Here is a 23,782-nt window from a genome sequence, read left to right on the forward strand (position 1 = left end):
CCTACCAAACATGAATGCCCCAGGTGCAGAAAAGTAAACTTCCGAGGGCCTTTAAACAACAGATACATTAAATCAGAGGGTCCTAACACCGAAGCTGAGAGAAGTTCGAGTTTACAACATGAAAAGAACAACCAGACACTGAAGAAACTCTTGACTATAAGATAAACCAGTGAATAGGTTTGTTTTTTTTTCCTTCCCGCCTCCCCCACTCCCGTCCCAGTGAATAGGTTTTAAACCACAGCACTTAACTAATCCTTTCAAAACTCTGTGTTTAAAAAAAAAAAAGAAAGAAAAGAAAACCCCAGAAGGTGGCCACCAACCTTTCAAAAGCACTCAAGAGCTTTGTGTTCTTGATCTTCCTTATCCTTTCGACCTTGAAATTTTTCATGGAAGCTTTAAAATAGATATCTATCTTGACATATTCCGGAACCCAACAAGGGATATCTGACAGCTAAAAAATGTGAAAAAAATATGTAAAATGGGAAGCAGGAGACATTGAAAGCATGTACATCCACACAGGTGACCCCCTACACCATGGAGTGTCCTTGCCAAGCCTCTGATAGCAGGTGGGATAAGCTGGCTTAGGATCTCCACATCTGGAGGTTCATCTTAGTAATGAACTAGCTGGCCCTGGGCCCATCTGTGCAGGCTGACTTAGGGCTAGCTTTATGCTTAAAGGCAAAGGGACACCCCCCCCCCCGAAGGTGTCGGATTTACTTGAAGGACCCGGTGAGTTCCTTGCCTAAAGCTAGAGCAAGGCACCCAAGCAGAGTGGCCTGCATCCAAAGCTGGAGCATGACACCCAAGCTAAGTGATCTAGAAAGAGTCCTGCCCCATCCAAGGTAGGTGATGAGGTGAGGCAGGCAGGGTGTGGGTCCCACAGAAGCCTGCCTTTGAACTCCAGCTAACAGACAAGGACTTCCAGTGCTCCCATCCATGAAGTGGAGATGACAATGTGTGTGTCAGAAGGTTGTTGTAAGGATGTGCGGTAAGAGATGGTGTGTGGCTGGACGGTGAGGTACCCTGTGGAGGGCGGTTGTTCTCTGGGAAGGTAACACCGTTACCATTGGGATGCCACTGAATCTTGACCAGAGTTTTACAGAAACCATCCATCCTTTCATTCAAACAAATATACACATTGACAGCTAAATGCTTTCCCCCTGCCTTTAAACAATTTATACACCAGAAGGTAAAAACCAAGTACCGTATAGCCATCAGAGCCAAAGTCCCGCTGAGGAAGCAGTGCCGGGTGTAAAGGGTCTGACCGGGGTGGTGCCAGCTGATAGCTACAAAGAAGAGAAAGAATTCACTTCGTTCCCTGTTCCATATGCCCAAGTTCTATCCCAAAATTCCAGCCACGGAGCAAGGGTTTCCCAGAGAATTTTTTCTTTGTACTTTATTTGGGGTTATATTCCTGCATATTCCTGGTGTAGATGTACTAGTAATCATGCTTTTAAAAAAAAGTCATTATTCATAATTTGATAAATTAAAATGCAAAGCACTCATTCCTTTTTAGATTTCTGCCCAACCTTCAGAGAACCTAATATGTGAGCAATAAGATATCTTACAGCATCTATGCACAACAATCAAGACTGAGGCCCCAGGGTCAGGGGGACGATACGCTGAGGCACGGGGGAAGAATTCTGCTGTCTTTCCTGTAGGAACTGTATTTCAGGGTATAGTTATCCAGGAGGAAAAAGTTTATAGACAATTCATAGCTATTAACTGCAGAATTGACAGAATTAGAAAACCACTGTTTTGTAACCCTTAGTGAAATAATGGATTGAAACAATGACCCCCTCGCATTAGCTACTATAATGAGCCAGTGAGAGATCAGATGCTGGAACAGAGGGGTCACACTGGACCGACCTGAACCCCTCAGCTCATCTCCATCATTAACAATAGGACAACTAGACATTACGTACTTCTTACTATAGTGTGGCAGGAAGCAAAGTACCACGTCTATAGTTTTCTTGACCAAAAATGGAGCCTGAGTCTGTCTAATCAAGCCTCTACATCTAACCATCAACTCACAGAAATTACTTATCAGATGCCCCCATGGGCATACAGTTTGATATATTTTGAATTTGGGAAATTCTATAAGGATGAATCACCCGATTTCTTAAAAAAAAAAAAAAAAGAAAGAAAGAAAGAGAGGGGATGTAATAGATTAAGAGATTTAAGAGACAAATCTACCATATCCAATGTACATACCTTGTTTGGATAAAAATTTATATAAATCAACTACAAAAATGCCATGCTTGATTTTCCACCTGCCTTGAAGCCTGTTTTACATAACCACATTATTACCCGGGGGGCGGGGGTGGGGGGCGCCCATCTCCACAGTGGAACAAGGTAGATTTCACTGAGTTTCCAGAGCAGACAGAGGAGGGTGACACTGAACCCCCACAGCAAAGTGTCCTTTAGACAATCCCCTTTCGTCTCATGTATCATTGTCCATATCTCCTCCCTCAGGCAGCTAACACATCCCTCTCTTCTTCCATTTCTTTCTCTGCCACCTCCCCTTGTTAAATCCACTCAGCTGCACTAAAGACACACAGAAGAACCCACAACAAAACAAAACGCCTTTAACTGTGCACTTGACTACTTCCGAGGCTCACCCCATCGACCGGGCCATTCACGGTGAAGAAGCTGGGACCCCGGTATGGGAGGTTTGCCCCACGTCCCCTGCGAATCCCAGGGAGATGGATTTCCTGCTCGCCCACCCTTCTGGGCCCCCTGTACTGCTTCACGAGCGCAGATGATGCAAGAGGAAACCACTGTGAAATGAAAGCAGGAAGAGTTCAAGAGCACAGACTGGACGAGTCCGTTGGTGAGATCAGTGGGTGACTGTCTTGAGGACCTGCCAGACGCAATGTTTCCAAACACTTACCTGAACCCACTTTTAATCTGCTCCACATCCTTGTACGACATAAATTTTGGCCTTCTGACCACACGTTTTTGGGTCTTGGAAGCTACGTTTGTCTGAATCATGCCTTTAGAGAGAAAAATGAAAACAAAAACCAACAATTAGTCCTAGAAAATGATGTCCTGTTATTTTTTTTTAAGATTTTATTTATCTATTTGATAGAGATCACAAGTAGGCAGAGAGGCAGGCAGAGAGAGAGGAAGGGAAACAGGCTTCCCGTTGAGCAGAGAGCCCAATGCGGGGCTCGATCCTAGGACCCTGAGATCATGACCTGAGCCAAAGGCAGAGGCTTTAACCCACTGAGCCACCCAGGCACCCCTCCTGTTATTTTCCTTAGGCTAGTACCACAGCAAATATGCATGGCTGAACTGTAAAAGGTATGAACAGAGAAAATTTTTTCGGATGGGAATTGCTCATGATTAAAAACTTGTATCCTTTCCTGCCCTTCTGATAAGACCCAGGAAACAAAGAGGCAATGAGAGGAGCAGTCTGCAATTAATCTAATCTGTAAATCAAAGTCAGAGAGTAAAGGGAAGGACGAGGGCAGCCAGATAACAAGACATCCTCTCCGCAAGCTGCCCTAAACCAGGCATCAGTGATTCTGGGTTGGAATGTGGTAGCTATATCTTGAAGGATCTTCAAGTGTGAACTGTTATTGTCTTTCTTTCTTTCTTTTTTTTTTTAAGATTTTATTTTATTTACTTGACAGACAGAGATCACAAGTAGGCAGAGAGACAGAGGAGGAAGCAGGTTCCCCACTGAGCAGAGAGCCCAGGGTCCGATCCCAGGACTCTGGGATCATGACCTGAGTGGAAGGCACAGGCTTTGACCCACTGAGTCACCCAGGTGCCCCGAAATGTCATTTTCAATTCATGCACCTTGTTGACCCAGGCCCAAGTTGCAGCCAGAGGGAGCTCTTTTTTTTTTTTTTTTTTTTTTTTTATTTGAGAGAGAGAGAGACAGTGAGAGAGAGAATGAGCAAGGAGAAGGTCAGAGAGCGAAGCAGACTCCCCATGGAGCTGGGAGCCTGATGTGGGACTCGATCCCGGGACTCCAGGATCACGCCCTGAGCCGGAGGCAGTCGTTTTAACCAACTGCGCCACCCAGGCGTCCCCAGAGGGAGCTCTTTACAAAGTAAATCTTCTGGGTGTCTGAGCATCTGATTCTTGGTTTCAGCGCAGATTGTGATCTCAAGATGCTGGGACTGGGCCCTACATCAGGCTCTGCTCTCGGCGGGGAGTCTGCATAGGATTCTCTCTCCCTCCTCCTCTGCCCTTCCCCCCGCCTACACACTTGTGCTTTCTCTCGCTCTCTCAAATAAATAAAATTTAATAAAATTTAATTGAACAAAATCAATTTAATTGTATTAAATTAAGTTTAAATTAATCAAAAATTGATTCAATTATTGAATTAAATTAAATCATTAATTAATATTTAAATTATTAAATTTAAAATTAAATTGATTTTGTTAAATTAATTAAATTTAATTAAAATTAATTTGATTTAATAAAATAAAATCTTTTAAAGAAAGGAAATCATCTTACATTGCTAGTGAAAGTATAAAATGGCACAAACGCCTTGGAAAACAGTTGGGCAGTTTCTTACGAAGTTAAACACAGAGTACCTACTTGATTGAGCAATCCCGCTCTCTTGTACTTAACCAAGAGAAATGAAAACTTCCACCCACACAAAGACTTGCGTTTAAATGATTCAAGTGGCGTTATTCTAACAACCAAGAAGTGAAAACAACCGAAAAGGGGTGCCTGGGTGGCTCAGTCATTGAGCGGCTGCCTTCCGTTTAGGTCATGATCCCAGGGTCCTGGGACGGAGGCCCACTTCCGACTCTCTGCTCAGTGGGGAGCCTGCTTCTCCCTCGCCCGCTCCGCCGGCTTGTGTTGCCTCTCTCACTGTCTCTCTCTCTCTCTATCAAACTAATAAATAAAATCTTTAAAAAAAAAGAAAAGAAAAGAAAAAAAAGAACAACCAAAAATACTAAGTGAGAATAGATGAAAACAAACCATGGTATAGCCTTAAAATTAAGCATGACTCGGCATTGAAAAGGGAAGAACTACTGCACGTGCAATGACACAGACGGGTCTAAGAAACATCCTGAGTGAAAGAAGTCAGCCCCATGCAGAGCTCATATCATAAGCTGTTCTTTATATGATGTCCTAGAATAGATAAAACTAATCTACAGGGACAGAGAACGGAAGAGACCGACTGCAAAAGGAGCGTGAGGAAACTTTTGGGACTGATGGGAATGTTCTCGAGCTTGATCAGGAGAGCAGTTGCATCCGTATGTCAGTGCTCACCCAACTGCACACTTAAAATGGATGCATTTGGGGCACCTGGGTGGCTCCGTTGGTTGAGCGCCTGCCTTTGGCTCAGGTCATGATCCTGCGGTGCTGGGACCAAGCCCCGTGTCTGGCTCCCTGCTCAGCCGACAGTCTGCTTCACTGGTCTGCTCCCTCTGCCCCTCCCCTTAACTGTGTGCTTGCTCTCTCTCTCTCTCAATTAAATAAAATCTTAAAAAAAAAAAAAAGGAAGTATTTTATTGAAGCAATTATGCTTCAGTATAGTTGATGCAAAGTGAAACAAACATAGCAATAAAAAGGTAAAATGAGGGGCGCGTGGGTGGCTCAGTGGGTTAAAGCCTCTGCCTTTGGTTCCGGTCATGATCCCAGGGTCCTGGGATCGAGCCCCACATCGGGCTCTCTGCTCAGCAGGAAGTCTGCTTCTCCCTCTCTCTCTGCCTGCTGCTTTGCCTACTTGTGATCTCTATCAAACAAATAAATAAAATCTTTTTTTAAAAAAGTATAAATAAATAAATAAGATAAAATGAGATGGTGTGGGGAGCCCAGGTGGCTTACTTGGTTAAGCATGGATTCTTGATTTCGGCTCAGGTCATGATCGCAGGGTCATGGGATCCAGCCCCAGTCTGCCTGTGGGATCAGGCAGGAATGGGCTCTACTCCCTCTCCCTCTGCCTGACCCTCTCTGCCCTTCCCCCGCTCATCCACATCCCCCTCAAAATAAATACATAAGTAAATGACCTGGTGGCAAGACTCCGTTCCAACCCTTTATGTGGCTCTCGTCTCTTACAGACCTTCTCAGTGTTCTTTGAAACCTCCAGCTTGTCCGCCATTCACAGTCTTAGCTCCAGCCCTTCCCTCTCTTGGGGGGGCTTTCCTTCCCCTGTGCACGGGCTGCGGCCTCCCTACCAAGGGTTCCTGCGCGGACAAAACTGGGTGCTCTCCTAGGGACTCCTCCAATTCCCTGGCTTCTCCATCACACTGCGTCGTTTTCCCCAGAGCTGTCATTACTTTCAGAAATTGCCTGATGCCCACACCCAGAACAGTGCCTAACAACAGAGCTGGCGTGCCAATACCAGTTTAAGGGATGTCAAAATAAGAAATAAGAAATAAGAAAAAAATCACCTAGAATACCACAAATTGCTCTGAACTAGTTTCTATGAACCAAGTGAACAAAACTGCAGTTCAAATTTCTCCAGGTTTGGCAACAAGGTACATTACTGGTTCTCCTCTCTCCACCTCTTTTTTAAATTGCCAAAACAATAGAATAACAACCAAAGAAAAAAATTTTTTTTTGATTTAAGCCATTCTCAATTTCACCATCGACAGAAGAGATTTCTGTTTCTTCTTATTCCCTTCTGGCCTTGGTCCACGTGCATACACTGTTGCATTTACCATGCATATTAAATTAAAAAAAAACAAAAACAAAAACCTCTCATTTGAAAAAAAAAAAAAAAAACCTTTTCATTTGAAATGCAACACCTAAAGAGAAAGGCACAAAAGTTTAAATTTGGGGTTTCTGCCTTTTTCACTTAACAACATTAAATTTTGGTTTTAACTGTGCAGTTTTCATAATCATAATTTTTAACCAGTACTCCACCAAAATTTAATACCACAATTGGTTTAGTCACTACAGGGCTAACCTACAGGCTGTTTCTCTACTGCAGTATGTCAAATAGGGGCTTTACTAAAGATCTTCATGCTCATTGCTTTTTTTTTTTCCCTCCTGGTGAATTATTTCCTTAGAATGATTCTCAAGAAAATGAAAAAGCAGGCTTCATGCCCAACATGGGGCTTGAACTCATGACCCTGCGATCAAGAGTCACATGATCTACTAAGCCGGCCAGGCACCCTAGAGCAAGCATTTTTTTACTATCTCTTGATATGGAGAACCAGACTGCTTTCCAACATACAGTAATTGGTGTAATGGCCTTTCGAAGCTACATTCCTCAATACACAGTAACTGATATAGGGTACAGATGTCAGGTGCCACCTGGAATGTCAAAGACCTGAGAATGTCTTCTTTACCTCTTTCAAAGCACCTGCAGGGTGCCCCGAAAGGACAACCATCCGACCATATGCAAGGAAGTGTCCCAGGGGTGCAGCCGATGGGACAGTACCTTTAGAGGGAGGGCTGTTCCTGCCCTGATCTCTTACTAAACGCAACAGACTGGTTGAAGCTAAGCGGAAGGCCTTTCCACGGTGGCTCAGATAAACAGGGCAGAAGGCCAAATCTCAGTCAAGGAGATGGATAAGATCAGTGACTGCGATGATGAAGCCCAAAAGGTACAGCAAGATTCTAGAGTTCTGAAGGCACCAGTGGGCCCAAGCAAAGTCTCTGCTGTTGTCAGAGCCGAGGCTCTCGGGCACAGGTCTCCTGACAGCCGCTGGCTGCCCCCCACCGTGCTGCCGGCCTTGCTGAAAAGCACGGCCTGCACCTCCGCTCTACTGCCACCGCCACGTGGACACCACATGCCACATCCCAACAACGGGCATCACTGCCAAATGCTAAGTCTTACCTGCGAAACTCAGCTCGTAGTTCTGGGAGCCCACGTGGAATGCCACAACACCCCTGGGATGGCCCAGGAAGAAGGACTCCAGGTAGGAAGAGTCGATGTTAGAAGCTTGCTGACTGTCAGCCTAATTTTAAAAAAAACAAAAACAAAGTTAAAGACACTTCAGGCTAGGCTTTTGAGAAACCTCAACCATTATATCTTACACAATTGTATTTTAGCCATGGGATTTCAACAGGAATGCATCTTGCCTCCCAAACCAGACTGCAAAGGCAGCCGGCTTGGGGCCACGTCACATGGTCTTGTGGTGTCCCCATCACGGGGCTGGAAGAGACCAATCTACTTGCAGAAACGGACCCTACGCTTGGGGGATGCCTGAAAAACAGAGCTCTTTACAATGTCCTTTTCACACCTTCTATAAAATAAGACCCAAGCATACAGAGCCCCCTAAACCCACAGAACAGAAATCATGTCTGCCGTTATTGTCGAACAGAATCCAACACTCAGGCATGAAGTCAGACACCGTAGCTGTTTTTAGCCCATCACGTGTGAGGAAGCAGGCTGGAGTTGTCCTAAAAGGCAGGGAAGCTCCCATGGACCCACTGTGGTCCCAGTGTAGACAACCCACCCCTTCTTCTCTGCCCTGAACCACAGTAAGCAGATAAAATGGACCACCCCCTCCCTCCAGTCGGTCAACAACATTGAAAAAGCACTTGGATTTGCCTCTCACTGGAGCTGTGTAATGAACGAAGAAAGGAGCACAGCCCCCCAACAATGTAAAGACAGAATCTGGTCTCAAGGCCTGTATGAAGGGTCTGAGCCTCAGAATGAGTGGGGTAAAGGGAAGTGTGTTGATTCTGGTAAGGAGACGAGCCAGGCCACCATTCCACTGTCCACAGCCTGTGCCGGGGTGGCAGACCAGGGCGGACTAGATGTAAGCCCTAAAAGCAGGGGTTCCCGATACGTAATGGTGAAGAGACGCTTGTTCCTTATGACCTAGAATGGAGGAGCTAATGACAGACAATTCCCAGCCGGTGGCAGGGAGGGTCTCCCCGTCTCTTTAAGGACAAGACCTCAGCTACACCCACCCCTTCCCACTTCCCCGGTGAATACACCTGCTGGATGTAAAGGGAGGGGGCCACCTCGAAAGCCTCCAAGTAAATCATCCTGGATGGAGAAGGGCCTGAACTAGGTCTCTTTAGCCTGGAGAGGACTACGGCGAGGTCAGGGAAGCTGGGTTCGGGTATCCGCACACAGCGCAAAGCGGGAATAAACGAGAATGAGGTTCAGAAGCTAGAACCAGGACAGAGGGCTGGAAGTGGCACGGAGGCTCCCGTTAGCAGAACTTCCTGAATGACAGCATCCAACCATGAAGCCACACCTCGAAGGGGTTTGTTGCAACAGGTGCTGGGACATTACCCACCCAGGTAATTGTACAGGAGATTGCCACCAGCAGTGGGCAGGAGGAAGTAAGACTGCCACGATTCGATGATGGGGGGGGGGGGAGTCACATGACCCCCTAGGATCCCAAAGAGCAGCCAATGTGGACAAATGCCTACGGACACAGAACATAGGGGCTGGCAAGGCAGATCTGTCACCTCTGGGGACCCTGGTCTGCCACCTCGAATCTCTGTCCTAACCTCCCATTCTGACAGATGAAGTCCTGGGTCCTTCCACCGCCAGCTCAGCTCAGCAGGACCCTGTTCCTGGCTGGAAGGAACCTCACACGCTCTGGGCCAGAGCCTTTCACACTTTAATTTGTGTGTGAATCATGGTGGGCAGGGCGGGGAATCCTGTGAAAATGCAGACCAAGATTCAAGGAACAGGGTTTTTAATTCTGCTTGTCAGAGGCCTCCCGTGGTGCCCATGTTGCTGGTCTGGGACCTGACTTCAACTCGCAAGGCTTTGGGGTCTGCACCCGTGTTGTCTGCTGGAACTTTCTGGAAAGTTTCCCTGAAAATGTTCTCTTGCGTTTTCCTGTTTGATAGTCACTAGCTACAGGTAGCTGTCTGGTACTGGTGTGACCAAGGAAATGAAGTGTTCATTTTATTTGAATGTAATGAATTGAATGAAAATGAAATAGTCACCACAAGTGGCTAGTGGTTGTCCTACTGAACAGAGTGGGGCAATTTCTGTGTCTGAGTGTCTGAACAGCCCAGTGTGCCTCCCACTTGGTCCACCTGCGGGCCCTCTCCTCACACCGTACTCCAGTTCTGAGTAAGTGAAGGAGTGAATGAGCAACAGGGCCTTCAATGATTTATTCTCCCAAAAGACTTGAATGTGTACCTCCATTTCCATAACTGGGTCCTGGCTTTTGCCCTGCGCCCACATCACTGCCTTGGTTTCTAGAGCGATGGCGTGCCTTCGCCTTGGGTGATGCACCTACCCTTGGTTGCCAAAAGCCATTCTCCCAGTTTCTACTAGAGAGACTCTGAACCCAGAAATCTGAGTTGCCCCAACTTTTATTCAAAATTCAGCTGCAAGAAATAAAACCTGTAGGACTCTCCCCATCTGAAGGCTATACAGTCCATTCTTCTCTCCAAATATCCTAAACTCTACACTGGATCAAACCAGGCCATCAAAGAGCTACAGACTTGACCCATTTTTACTTCACCTGGACAGACAGCAAGAAAACATCAAACCTAGGGCCTATTTTCCTTTGTTTTTTTTTAGTAACAGAAGAGCCAAGGGCACCTGGGTGGCTCAGTCGGGTTGGTGACTGCCTTTGGCTCAGGTCATGATCCTGTGGTCCCGAGATCAAGTCCCACTTCAGGCTCCCAGCTCACAGGGAGTCTGCTTCTCCCTCTGACTTTTCTACCCTCTCAAGCTCTCTCTTATTCGTTCTCTCTCTCAAAATAAATAAGTAAAATCTTAAAAAAAAAAAAAAAAACAGAAGAGCCAACTCAATTTATATAATGATGGGTCTAATTAATATGAGGGAGTCATAATTTATTCACATCACCAAGAACATATGCCACATATTAAAGGAATCCAGCAACATTCTACATGTTTGCATAAAGTTCCAGGTTACATTCTAGAACTCTGCACTTAACACAGACTGAATGTCCCAAGGAGAACTTCATATCAAGAGGTTCTATCAGACAGGACTCCTGGGTGGCTCAGTTGGTTAGGTGTCTGCCTTTGGTTCAGGTCATGATCCTGGGAGGGGCCCCGAGATAGAGCCCCACACAACAGGCTCCCTGCTCAGCTGGGAATCTGCTTCTCCCTCTCTCTCTGCCTCTCCTCGCTGTTCGTTCTATCCTTCTGTGCTCTCTCCCATTCTCTCTCTGACAAATCAATGAAATCCTTTTTTTAAAAAAAGTTTCTTAGGGCATCAGAAGTTTCTTAGGGCACCTGGGTGGCTCAGTGGGTTAAGCCTCTGCCTTCAGCTCTGCCTTCAGCTTCAGCTTGATCCGGGGATCAAGCCCGGCATCGGGCTCTCTGCTCAGCGGGGAGCCTGCTTCCTCCTCTCCCTCTGCCTGCCTCTCTACCTACTTGTGACCTCTGTCTGTCAAATAAATAAATAAAATCTTTAATAATTAGAAAAAAAAAGAAGTTTCTCGATTTCTTGATGTTTTACTAGGGACCATGAGCACTGGAACTTGTGTACATTTAAATGTCATCTATTCCCCACTGACATTCCTCCTTGGCTTCTGTGACCCCTGATGTCCCTAGAATGCAAATCTTTTCTAACCCTCTTCCCTCTCTTACCAAAAGCCACAAGTATTTGACATAAGAACGACTGAGGCCTATGGTTTATTTTTATTTTAACCAAGGCTAATTAATTTGAGTTTGTTGTACCTACTTCCACAGTCAACTCACAGAATCACTTTTACAGAACTGCACTTTGACATCAACCTTGGCTGGACCATGGAGAGAACCTGGACAGTGGTTGGCATCACAGGGGTTTTCACTCCATCCTGTTCTACAAGCCACCACAGGACAGAGAAGAGTGAAGGGGACAGAGACCAAGAGACAAGGCTCTGAGCCCCTCTCCTATTTCCACAGGGCAGCTCTGCTCTACCCACTGATCCTTCGTTTGGGTTCTGTGAGCAATGGTTTGCTGACACGGATCTGCTGCAAAGCCAGCAGGGAAACAAACCACTGTACCACAAAGAGCGGAGCCGGGAGGGCTCCTGGGGACCTCACAGGCCGCTCCCCTCTCTGTGGCCCCAGAGGAGAGGGTCTCCTCAGGTTCCATTGACAGAAAAAAGGAATGTTTCTCCTGAGGAAGTGCTGTGTTCTCCCTGGGGAGGCACAGCTGATCCTGTGACAGACGGCGCTTCCCCTCATGCTCTGGGTGTGAGGCCGCTCACAGCCAAACTCAGGGCCCGTCGACGTCTATGCGGAATAAAACCTTTCGCTGGCATTTCATTGTCCCCACTTCGGCTCTGGCTTCATTTTTTTTTTTTAACTTGTTTTATTTTATTTTATTTACTTATTTGTTTGTTTATTTTTAAAGATTTTATTTATTCATTTGTCAGGGAGAGCAAGCACACAAGCAGGGGGCAGACAGAGAGGGAGAAGCAGACCCCCCGCAGAGCAGGGAGCCCTATGTGGGACCCAGGATCATGACTCCAGCAGAAGGGGGTCAGGTAACTCCCTTATCTGAACTTCTACCGTCTGTTTCCAAGTCCCTGGGGTGGGGAAGTGGGGAGGTACACTGCCATCTTCCAGGTCCGGTCCTGCCCATCCGTCTGAATCCAGACCCTGCCGGGATCCTGGAGACCAGCCCTCTGATCTCTCACACCCTGCCTTCTCCACTGGCTGGAAGCAAGAGTCTCTGTGTATTTACAAACTCACACAGAGGAAGCTGGCTCAAGGTTCCACCTCGGTCCCTGATCAGGAGGAAAGAAGGGTGTGGGCCTGACTCAGGTCTCAAGCGTTTCCTTGTAAATAATTCACAGATGCTGTGGCTTCTGACAACAGAGTGTATGCTTGCTAAGAAAAATGCAAATACAGCTGTGCGGAACATGAAAAAGCACTATTGCCACTACCCCGTCCTCTCTTGCGTCAAACATTTTAGTGATTTTTCTGAAGATGTCAAGAGCCTCCATGAGGAGAAAGGTACTCACCTCTTCTCCATATTCAACCCATTTGTCCGATTTACTCTTCCAGTACCAAATCCATTGCGTGGCAAAGACAAAATTGCTCAGCACTATGACAGACGAAGGCGTGGATATGCGTCGGATAGGATTAAAATTACAAGTCATTTTCTGGAAATCGATGTCTTTATCTCCAATAGAAAAGCTGAGAGAGCAAAGCTTAAAGTTAACAGAATATTTCAGCAACCTCCATCTTCTAAAATCTGTTCTTCCCTAACAAAAGCACAGAATTAAGATTTTCGAGCTGACCGGGATCTTTTAATTTTTTTTTTTAAGATTTTATTTATTTATTTGACAGACAGTGATCACAAGTAAGCAGAGAGGCAGGCAGAGAGACAGAGAGAGGAGGAAGCAGACTCCCTACCGAGCAGAGAGCCCGATGTAGGACTCGATCCCAGGACTCCAAGAACATGACCTGAGCTGAAGGCTTTAGCCCACTGAGACACCCAGGTGCCCCTAAATTTTCTTTATAAAGCTCCAGGTCATATATAAATAAGAAGAAAAAAGCTAAAATGCAGATAGGGTAGGTAAGTTACCCACCCCATATAGTTAATGATGTCACAAAATATATTCTCTCCTCAACAAATATGCCAGAATAAAGTGGACCACAAAAAAAAAAAAAAATGATTGGCTCAATGTCAGAAACTCCCATTAGGTCGGGTTTTTCAAGAATTATTATTTAAATAGCTACAGGAAGCCTGGAAGGTTAAAGTTCTTTTCATAATAATATTAAGACATTATTTTGCCTTTTTCACTTTCATACTCTCCCAGGTGCACAGTGGAGTTTTCCAGAGGCTACAGGATGTGTGATTCTACAACAGATTAAAGAGATTTTTCAAAATATAAAACAATGTCATTCTTCTGAATGGCTTTTTCTGTTTCTCTTTGGAAAACAGTATTATTTAGTTATACATACATATATATAGTTATTACAAGTAACTATTTATAGTAATTATATCTACTTACAGGCAGATGAAAATATGGTATTTATGTTACCATAAATGAGTTTATTGTTATTTTCAATGAATCCATAAATATTGAATTCTTTTCAGTTTTGATTTTAATATGGTAAATATTGACAGCTATAAGTCACATAAACAGAAGTTCTTTGGGATCTTCAATATATCTGAAGACTATAGAGGGGTCCTGAGACCAACAAGCTGGAAAATTATTGCTCTAAGAAACACCTCCTAAATCAGTGGTTCCCAATAAAGAAGTTTTATCCCCCAGGGAACACACAGCACAGTTGAAAGACATTTTTGGTCCACAACAGGAATCTAGTGGATAAAGGCCAAAAATACTGCTTAAACAGCCCCCCCAAAACAAATAATTATCTAACCCCAAAAGTCAACAGTGCTAAGGTTGAGAAAGCCAGCTTCAGATTTACCTGGCAGGGGGGAGGGTAGAAACACACCTCCAAACAAGAAAGTAGCTGATGCTGCCCTCTAGTGGCAATATGCAGGAATACAATCTCCACCAAAAATTCATTCTAAGATGATGGCATGTAAACCATTACCCCACCCCACCCCATCCCACCTCTACCCCTGCAAAGAATTTCCTTATAACAGAAAGGAGGAGGAGGAGGAGGAAGAGGAGGAGAAGGAAACAGAATCATAAATACAGAAAACAAATCGGTGTTGCCAGAGTTGGGGGTGGTGTTGGGGGATGGGCAAAATAGGTGAAGGGGAGTAAGAGGTACAAACTTCCAGTTATAAAATAAGTCACAGGGATGAAAAATACAGCATAGGAACTGAGGGGGGAAAAAGAGTTTCCTTAATAAAACTAGGATGCCCCTTATAAATATGGTCATGAGAGCTAACACCCAGTTCAACCCCTGGCAGAAACAGAAATGTAAGGTATCCTTTTAGATACCTCCAGGATAGAGAAAAGAGCAAACATAAAAGGAGATATAAAATGCTCAAGTAGATAACAAAATTCTGCACTAGAACTATATGAAATTACTCAACTTGTGTTCTACAGCTATGAAATTAAGCCAGAGGCTCTTCTGAGCTATCATCACGGGTCCTAGTGTGAGTTCACAGGAATACCCACCGACCTCTGCAATGTGTGTGTGGTTTTTTGCTTTTTTGTTTTTTTTTTAAACTTTTTTATTTTGCAATGTGTTTTTCTGCAGGACACAGTGATGGTAACTGTGTCACTGCTTATATCACACGAGTTAGCAAACAGTCCCAGAACCCCTAGTATTAGCCAGGCTCTTTGTGACTTCAGATCTAGCTCATATTTTCCTTCATGAGCTCAGCAGGCATCTGCCATCTTTATCTCAAGAGGTACCAGAAACCTGAGTGCGATTCTGAATGAAAATGGTTTTTTTCTTCTTGCCATAAGCGTAGCACCATGCTTTGTTTTGATGATACCATGGACCTCACAAGCCAGAGTCTGGCCACCAACTTACGTGTGGATTTGGGGGTCACAATAGGCCTTCTCGATATTCTCCATGGGCTGGAGGTCCATCCAGGTGTTTCCAAGCCACATCTGCCACTGGTAAGGCAGGTGGAAGTGAACTTTGTTGCAGCTTTCTACAAAGACAGAGAGGAGGTCTGAGGGCCTGCTGAGTGGGGGCTCTTACCAATTCAACCAAGTTCGCTGCTGACCCTCCCCATCGAAGGCCTGCCTTTCCCTCTCTGCCCGACCTGCATGCAAGCACATTTCCAGCGTACGCCTTTGAGCACACTGGTTCCTGCCCACACTGCCGCATATCTGTATCTTCAGCTTCCCTTGTCACCAACAGAGAGACTCATCAGAAAACAGAAATTCCCCGCTCCCCAAGGAGTCACTTTATCCACATGGAAATCTGACGTCATCGTAAATGTACTATTACTGCTTCTGGGGTACATCGTAAATGTACATCGTAATAGTACATCAGAAATGTACTATTACCCCTTCGTGGTACCAAGGGGTACCATGGAGACAAAACGCTCTCTAGCGTCCACAACTGTCTGCATTTCCCCGAAGCCCTGGCCTAAGATACGGCTCTTCCAGAAGGATTCCCTCACTCATCTCACTCTGCTCTGATCTGACTCGTACTTCGCATTCCCTTAGCCTTAACTCAGCCCCCAGCTGATACTTCTGTTACTTAGGCATTTACTTATGTCATGCAGTTTTCTCATTAGTGGAGGTTTTGATGCGCCCTCCACCACAAACTCACAGAAAAAAAGGCCTGCCCCACTGCATGGCTTTCGTCCCCTCCGCATGACTAGCACAGGGCTCTGCACACAGCTATGAAACGAGTGCTTGCAACATGAACATCAGAAGCCCGTAAACACAGGAATGCAGAAAGTCATTCTGTCTTTGAAAATCTGCATTCTCTGAGGTTTAAATCATTTTGAAATGCTCAAAACACATGTGATTACTTTAGTATTTTTAAGATTTTATTTTTAAGTAAGCTTTACACCCCATGTGGGGCTCGAACTTACAATCAGAGATCAAGAGCCACACGCTCCACTGACTGAGCCAGCCAGGCGCCCTGGCATGTGATTACATTAAAACCAAAAGAGACAGGGGGTGCCTGGGTGGCAAAGCCAGTTAAGCCTCCAACACTTGGTTTCAGCTCAGGTCCTGATCTCAGAGTGGCGAGATCAAATCCCACGTCAGGCTCTGCGCTTGGCACAGAGTCTGCTGGAGCTTCTCTCTCTCTCTCCCTCTACCCCTTCCACTCACGCTCAATCTCTCTCTCTCTCTCTCTCTCTCTCTCTCAAATAAATAAATAAAGCCTTAAAAGTGAAATAAAATAAAACCAGAAGAGGCATACTGAAAACTATAGAATCATTCATGACAGTCCACATCTCACGCCCATTCCAATGACGGCTCTAAAACCAAAGCAACACAAAACAAAAGCATATGTTGGCAAGGAGATGGAGAAACTTGAACCCTTGTGCACTGCTACAGAAAATGTAAAAAGGTATAGCTGCTGTGGAAAATGGTGTGGCAGCTTCTTGAAACATTAAACATGCAATCATCAAAACAAATTGTTTATTTTTTTAAAAGATTTTTTTTTTTTACTTATTTGTTGGAGAGAGAGAGAGAGAGAGAGCACAATCAGGTGAGCAACAGGCAGAGAGACACCCTGCTGAGCGGGAAGCCCAATGCAGGGCTCGATCCTGGGACTCCAGGATCATGACCTGAGCTGATAGCAGATGCTTAACCAACTGAGCCAACCAGGCGACCCCCGAAACAAATTTTTTGGATAAACACCAAATTACCATGATATCCAGCAATTCCACTTCTGGGTGTATATCCCAAAAGAACTGAAAGCAAGGTCCTGAGCAGATCTCGCACACCCAAGCCGTTAGCAGCATTATTCACAACAGCCAGAGGGAAAGCAACTCAAATATCCATCACAGACGAATGGATAAACAAAATGTGGCAAATACACACAATAAAATATGACTCAGGTAATTCTCACACAGGAAATTCTCTTTCCCATGGAGGAAACCTGAGGACGTGACACAAAGTGAAATAGGGCAGCATCACAGAGACAAATCCTGTGGGACTCCCCTCATGAGGGGCCTCTAGTCGTCCTCCTCAGAGAAACAAAAATTAGAACGGCAGCTGCCAGGGACTGGAGACGGGGGAATAAAGAGCTGCTGCTCAAACGGCAGTAGAGTTTTAGTTTTGCAAGACGAAAAAAGAGTTCTGGAAATAGGTTGAACAATAATGTGACTCTAACCCTATGACCTATACACTTAAAACCGGTTAGGATGGGGCACCTGGGTGGCTCAGTCGGTTAGGCATCTGCCTTCAGCTCGGGTCATGATCTCGGAGTCCTGCAATGGAGTCCTGCCTCGGACTCCACTGCCCAGTGGGGACCCTGCTTCTCCCTCTTCCTCTGCCCTCCTCCCACTCCCGGGCCCACGTGCTCTCTCTCGCTTTCTCAAATAAATAAATAAAACCTTTTTAAAAAATGATGAAGAGAGTAAAATCTATGTTAAGTATATTTTACCACAATTAAAAAGGAAAAAAAAGCACTTAAGTTAAAGACTTAGGATTTCAAGAACACAAGGCCAGAGTCTTCCTTTTCTGACACCAGGTGTTGAGTCTAAGACCACTAAGGGGTCCAACAGAGGAGCTCCAGGGGATGCCGGGGCCAGGGACAGGCGTGAAAGTGAGCAGGCGGTCTCAGGCTACAAGGGCTGCCATCTGTCCCAGACACGGTTCCATGGGATGCAGCTCTGTAGGAAGCCTGGTGGGAGGGGACAGCGAACAAGTGTGGCTCCCAGACTGTGGCATGCAAGACTCTCAGTACATGTGTGAGAAATGGCCGCAGAGAGCCCGTGGCCCAGAACAGACATGGTGCCTAAAGGACAGGACATGAACTATGGAAGTGTGTCAGCTGGGACACTTTTATTTTTGGATTTTTTTTTATTTGTTTGCTTTTTGGATATGAAAAGAGGGTCCCTGACGAAGTATATTTCACCTTTATAAACGTGAATCGCAAAAGGAGGAAGTATAATATCACACAGCGACTGGGAACACAGGCTGGCTGGGCAATTTAGAGTCAAAACCCAACTTGGCTACTCTAACCTCTCAGTGCCTCTAATTTCCACATCTGTGAAATGGGTTAACAACAGAACCTACTTCTAGGGTTGTTATGAAGTTTAAAGATGATACACCTAAGTTTCTTGGCAATGCACCTAATATACAGCAAATGCTCAGTAAATGTCAGCTCCTAGAAAGTCCTTAAGTTACTCACCAACTAGACAGCCCCTACACAGATGGTCAAGACAAATTTCCTTTGAGCCACAATCAGCCATCCTGGAAGAGCTGGTGCTCTCAACGTCCGACGCAAAAGCTGTGAAAAAAAGATGATGTGTGGATGCCAATCGTAGTGCTTAGACCAAAAATCAAGATACCTGATCTCACAATGGGAGAGTGTATGTAACTGGCACCATGTTCAAGAAAATTCCAGATTCGTGTGTTGCTCATGAGAGCCGAGACAGCCCCTCCATAAAAGCAAACACGAATGTCTGGGTCATGTGAGAGGTATGCTTACTGTTTAACCCATGACCCAACTACTCCCGTCCTCAGGAAACATGGCGGCTTACCCCACATGATGCAACTATTGGTACTTGAGTTTTCACATCAGTCTCCTCACCAGGACCACCCCTTAACCAAACCCTCTAACTTTGTGCTCTTTAGTAACTACTAGGGAACGTCCCCAGAGAAGCCACCAGCCATAACCGCTCTGCTGCCGACACAAGACATGGCACCCCCGTTGTCCTTCGGTGACTTACCTGGAGCATATCTCGGAGTCCTCGCAAGCTCACTGGCGGGGCTAACCAAGACAGGGGCAGAGTTCTGATCATGACTTGCATACGCTGCGCTTCTGTCACTTGAGGAGGATGTAGAGGATGGCACCTTGGACGGAGTACGGACTTGTGGTGTGGGGACAGTGGTCTCCCAAGGTGTCGGCACGACCTCGCCTTTCAGATTCTGACTTCCAAAGCACGGCGCATTTTTATCCCCTCTGGATGGCAACATGAAGTCAAAACCAGTGGCTCCGGTTTTACTGACTCTGGAGGTATCATCCGCAACCTGACTGGAGCCATCTGGTGTGCCGTGGACAGAGTGATTAGCCCACACTGTCTTCTCTCTGCATGGACCATTCACAGATGCCACGGCAGGGTCGTCGCCACCTGCAACTCTGCCAGTGGCCTGGACATTACCGTGAGCGGTTCCGGCGTCCTGACTCCTAGGTAGCGATTTTTCCCTCTGTCCACTGGTTGCAGTTTTGTAACTGAAAGATCTCGTGGAAGTTGTATCTGCGGCCGTTCCATCAACATTATTATTAAAAAGTGGGCCATACTGGACATTCTGCTTCCCGCTTCTGCCCTCGGCGTTCACACCGTCAGAGGACAGCAGGCCCGTGTTCTTCCTGGCCGTCATGGCATCGGGTGTCTGTGGAGAACCTAGAGGAGAGCCAGAGGCAGCCTGACTCTGGGAAAACAAACTCTCTCTCCCGGTGCCTTTGCCATTCAACAACGATGCAGGGTCCTTCTGGCTGGAAGCAGGCTTTGAATCGGAAGGGAGGTAAACGCTACCTTGATTCCCATAAAACAGATCCTTTGGTCTGCCATTCTCGGAAAACCGCTGGCTTCTTCCCACTTGACTTCTTCCTCTGACATGATCCATCTGAGGCGGGACAGGGGAAGGCTGAGGGCCATCCTGACTTCCCAGATGCACGAACTTGTGGGCCAGGTCCTCTACAGGCACGTCCTCCTGGGGAAGCCTGTGGACAATCTGATCTGCAGCGGCCGTGCAGGATTTCTGAGTAGAGGCTGAAGCTGACGGAAGAAATTCCATGCTGCCGTGAAAGGACCGGTCTCTGCTCTTGCTTCTCCCTCGGTAGGCCGGGTCTCTGCGGTAGGCCGGAGGACCTGGGGAAAGAAAGATGAAACCAGGAAAATGAGCACAACCAAGTCTGGGTTCTCACCATGGCTCCTCCTCAGCTTCTCCAAATTTGCTATCTGAGTTCTGTCAGATTAGTGTCCCCGTCTAGTGTGTCTGCACCTTGAGAAGGGTGTTCACGATGATGAAGAAATCTGTTGTTCTGCTGGAAGGGCAGGAAACACCACCCCCATGGCCTAGGTTGAGACTCAGAGTGACCCTGGATCTTCTCGACTTCTCTCCAGGGCCTCAGATGTAACCCCCAACCCCCCAGACTCTTAGGTAGGGCTGTCTACTGTGCTTTGGTTCAAAGTCAACTTTCACCACTCTGACCGAGGGAGATGCACGTGAGTGCAAGTCAGGGGGGACTTCCAAGTCACTAAGATTTTGCCCGTATTGTAACAAAGTTTCCCAAGCAAATTAAAGATTCATCAATCAACCAATCAATCAATCAATCCACTGTGTTAAGGTCTGATTCCATTTAATCTGGTAGTTTTTCCAGAGTTCTTTGTCTTATCGCCAAATGCCCAAGCTTAACTGAGAAACATCAAAAAGAATTAGCCTCTCTAAAGAAATCACATGAGTCACACTCCCTGGGAAGAGGAGGGAATGAGGGAGCATGTGTGTTTGTGAGTCTGTGAGAAGAGTGTGTGGGGGAGGTAGGGGTGTGTGTGTGTGCATGTGTGACATTTGTGTGTGGTGTGTATCATGCTGGGTGTGCATGCACATGTGAGGGGTATATGTGTATGACATATGTGTGGTGTACATGTTTGAGGGCCATTGTATATGTGAAAGAGAGAGATACACGTGTGTGATTCGTTGTTGGTGTGTGAGAGGTGTCTGTCAGTAAGATGTGCATGTGTGGTGTGTGTGGTGTGAGGTATGTGTGCATGGTATGTTTGTATGTTTGTATGGTATATGAGAATGCACGTATGTTTGTGTGTGGCATGTACAAGCGTGGGGTATGTGTGCATATGTGTAGTATGTGTGTTGTGTGTACCTGTGTGTGGTATATGAGCCATGATATTGTGTGTGGGAAGGGGGAAAGAGGTACTTTTCTCCTTCAAACTCAGAGAGCAGCAGTAATAGAGTGAAAGCAAACATCCTTCTCTTGCCAACAAAATAGTTAATTAAGTAAATTAACCAGGAGGGATAATAAAGATCTCTCTCACATACAATGTACTTATATTGGGAAACTATGCCAGAAAACACCCCTCCAGGGGATCCCCTGTTCAGAGAGCATTGCAATGTAGGAGAAAAAACACCAGAGACAGGACCAGAACACAGAAGCTCTGCTGTGAAACCTTGGAAATATCCTTATTTATTCACAGTGAAAAACGACTTTAAGACTGCTTGTGATAAATGTCATTTAAAATTTCTGAGACTCAGGGTGCCTGGGTCATGTTCAGTCAGTACACATCCAACTCTTGATTTCAGCTCAGGTCATGAACTCAGGATCCTGGGATCAAGCCCCGAATCGGGCTCCAAGCTCAGCATGGAATCTGCTTGAGATTCTCTCTCTCTCTGCCCCTCCCACTCATGCTGTCTTGCTCTAAAAGAAATAAATAAAATCTTATAAATAAAGAAAAAATCTCTGAGCCTTGGCCTCCTTATCAACTAAATGAGGTTAATAATACACCTTCCTTTCTTCACAGCTTTGCTATCAGGAACAATGATGAGATATTTTGGGTGAAAAATCCCTAGTTCATAATAAAGCCTGTCTCAAATATAAGGAGGTGTAATTGTTTATTACGTATTCTAGAATCTAAGAATTATGTATTCTATTTGCTTTATAAAATTCACCTCTTTCACATCCATTTCAGAAAGACTCAAAAAATTGCAAGGGTTAATATCATTGAACAATGTGAAAATGATCACAAAATGGAACTGATTACTTCACACCCATTAAGATGACTGTTATCCTAAAAACCGAAAATAACACGTACTGATGAAGAGGTGGAGAAAATGGAACCCTTGTGCGGTGATGGTGAGAATACAAAATGGCGGAGCTGCTGTGAAAATGGAATGAGAGTTCCTCAAAAAATTAAACCGAGCATGACCACATGCCCTAACAACTCCACTTCCGGGCACATACCCGAGAGAACTGAAAGCAAGGCCTCCAGCAGGTATTTGTAGACCCATGTTCACAGCAGTATTACTCACGACAGCTAAAGGCAGAAGGAACTCGAGTATCCAACAGGAATGAAGGGACAAACAAAATGGGGCATATACATACAGTGTGGAGCGTTACACAAAGCAAAATAAGCCAGTGTCTCCAAAAGACAAACCACATACGATTCTATTTATATTGGTCCCTAGAGTAGTCCTATTCATGGAAACAGAAAGCAGAATGGTGGTTACCCGGGGCTGGGCAGAGGAGGAAGGAGGTGTCACTTCACAGGTATGCAGTTTCAGTTCTGCAAGATGAAGGGAGTTTTAGAGATTGGCTGCAAAACAATGTGAGTGTACTTAATGCCGCGGAACACTTAAAAATGGTTCATACATTTCCTGTTCTTTGAAACATATGTTGTATTCACTCTTGTATGATATCACTTACAGCAAAAAGATGCAATTTATAATTTTTTACTTTTATATAATGCTGTCCAATAAACATTTTTATCTTAAAAAAAAAATGGTTCAGACGGGGGGCACCTGGGTGGCTCAGTCATTAAGCGTCTGCCTTTGGCTCAGGGTCCTAGGATTGAGCCGCACATCGTGTGCCCTGCTCAATAGGAAGCCTGCCCCTCCCCTCCTTGTGTTCCCTCTCTTGCTGTGTCTCTCTCTATCAAATAAATAAATTAAATCTTTTATTTTAAAAATGGTTCATATGGTAAATTTTGCTAGGTATATTTTTACTGCAATTCTTTTTTTTTTTTTAAAGATTTTATTTATTTATTTGACAGACAGAGATCACAAGCAGGCAGAGGCAGAGAGAGAGAGGAAGGGAAGCAGGCTCCCTGCTGAGCAGAGAGCCCGATGTGGGGCTCGATCCCAGGACCCTGGGATCATGACCTGAGCTGAAGGCAGAGGCTTTAACCCACTGAGCCACCCAGGCGCCCCTTTACTGCAATTCTTAAATTATATATAATTTATATATATATATATATATATATATATATATATATATATATTCCTTTTTTTTGAAAAGGAAGGACATACTAGAACATGGGTTGGACAAACCTCGAAGACATGAAATGAAATGAAATGAAATAAGCCCATCACAAAGTATATATCCTATATAACTCCCCTTCTATGAAAATGTTGGAGAGGTCAAATTCATAGAGACGGAAAACAGAATGGCAAGTTGCTAGGTGCAGGCATGGGAAGGAATGGGGTTATTGTTTACTGGTACAGAGTTTCAGTTCCGGAAGATGGAAAAGTTCCAGGGATCGATGTGGCAATGGCCAACAACAGTGTGAACATAATACCATGATGTACACTTAAAAATGGTTAAAGGGGGGGGCCTGGGTGGCTCAGTGGGTTAAAGCCTCTGCCTTCGGCTCAGGTCATGATCCCAGGG

At 45.4% G+C, this 23,782-nt stretch overlaps 1 protein-coding gene across 1 annotated transcript in view; it reads right to left on the reverse strand.

Annotated features, from left to right (window-relative positions):
* ZC3HAV1 (zinc finger CCCH-type containing, antiviral 1) overlaps positions 1-23,782 on the reverse strand; it is a 56,061-nt gene that overhangs the window by 10,321 nt on the left and 21,958 nt on the right. Inside the window, exons 4-11 of the mRNA XM_044246680.1 lie at positions 19,110-20,252; positions 18,569-18,667; positions 15,272-15,395; positions 12,829-13,003; positions 7,760-7,880; positions 2,894-2,996; positions 1,205-1,286; positions 321-451 (exon numbers count right to left, since the gene is read on the reverse strand). Of these exons, the coding sequence (XP_044102615.1) occupies positions 321-451; positions 1,205-1,286; positions 2,894-2,996; positions 7,760-7,880; positions 12,829-13,003; positions 15,272-15,395; positions 18,569-18,667; positions 19,110-20,252 (1,978 nt within the window). The remainder of the gene's footprint in view (positions 1-320; positions 452-1,204; positions 1,287-2,893; positions 2,997-7,759; positions 7,881-12,828; positions 13,004-15,271; positions 15,396-18,568; positions 18,668-19,109; positions 20,253-23,782) is intronic.

Source organism: Neovison vison, chromosome 4 (genome assembly GCF_020171115.1).
Source record: "Neovison vison isolate M4711 chromosome 4, ASM_NN_V1, whole genome shotgun sequence".
Lineage (NCBI taxonomy): Eukaryota > Metazoa > Chordata > Mammalia > Carnivora > Mustelidae > Neogale > Neogale vison.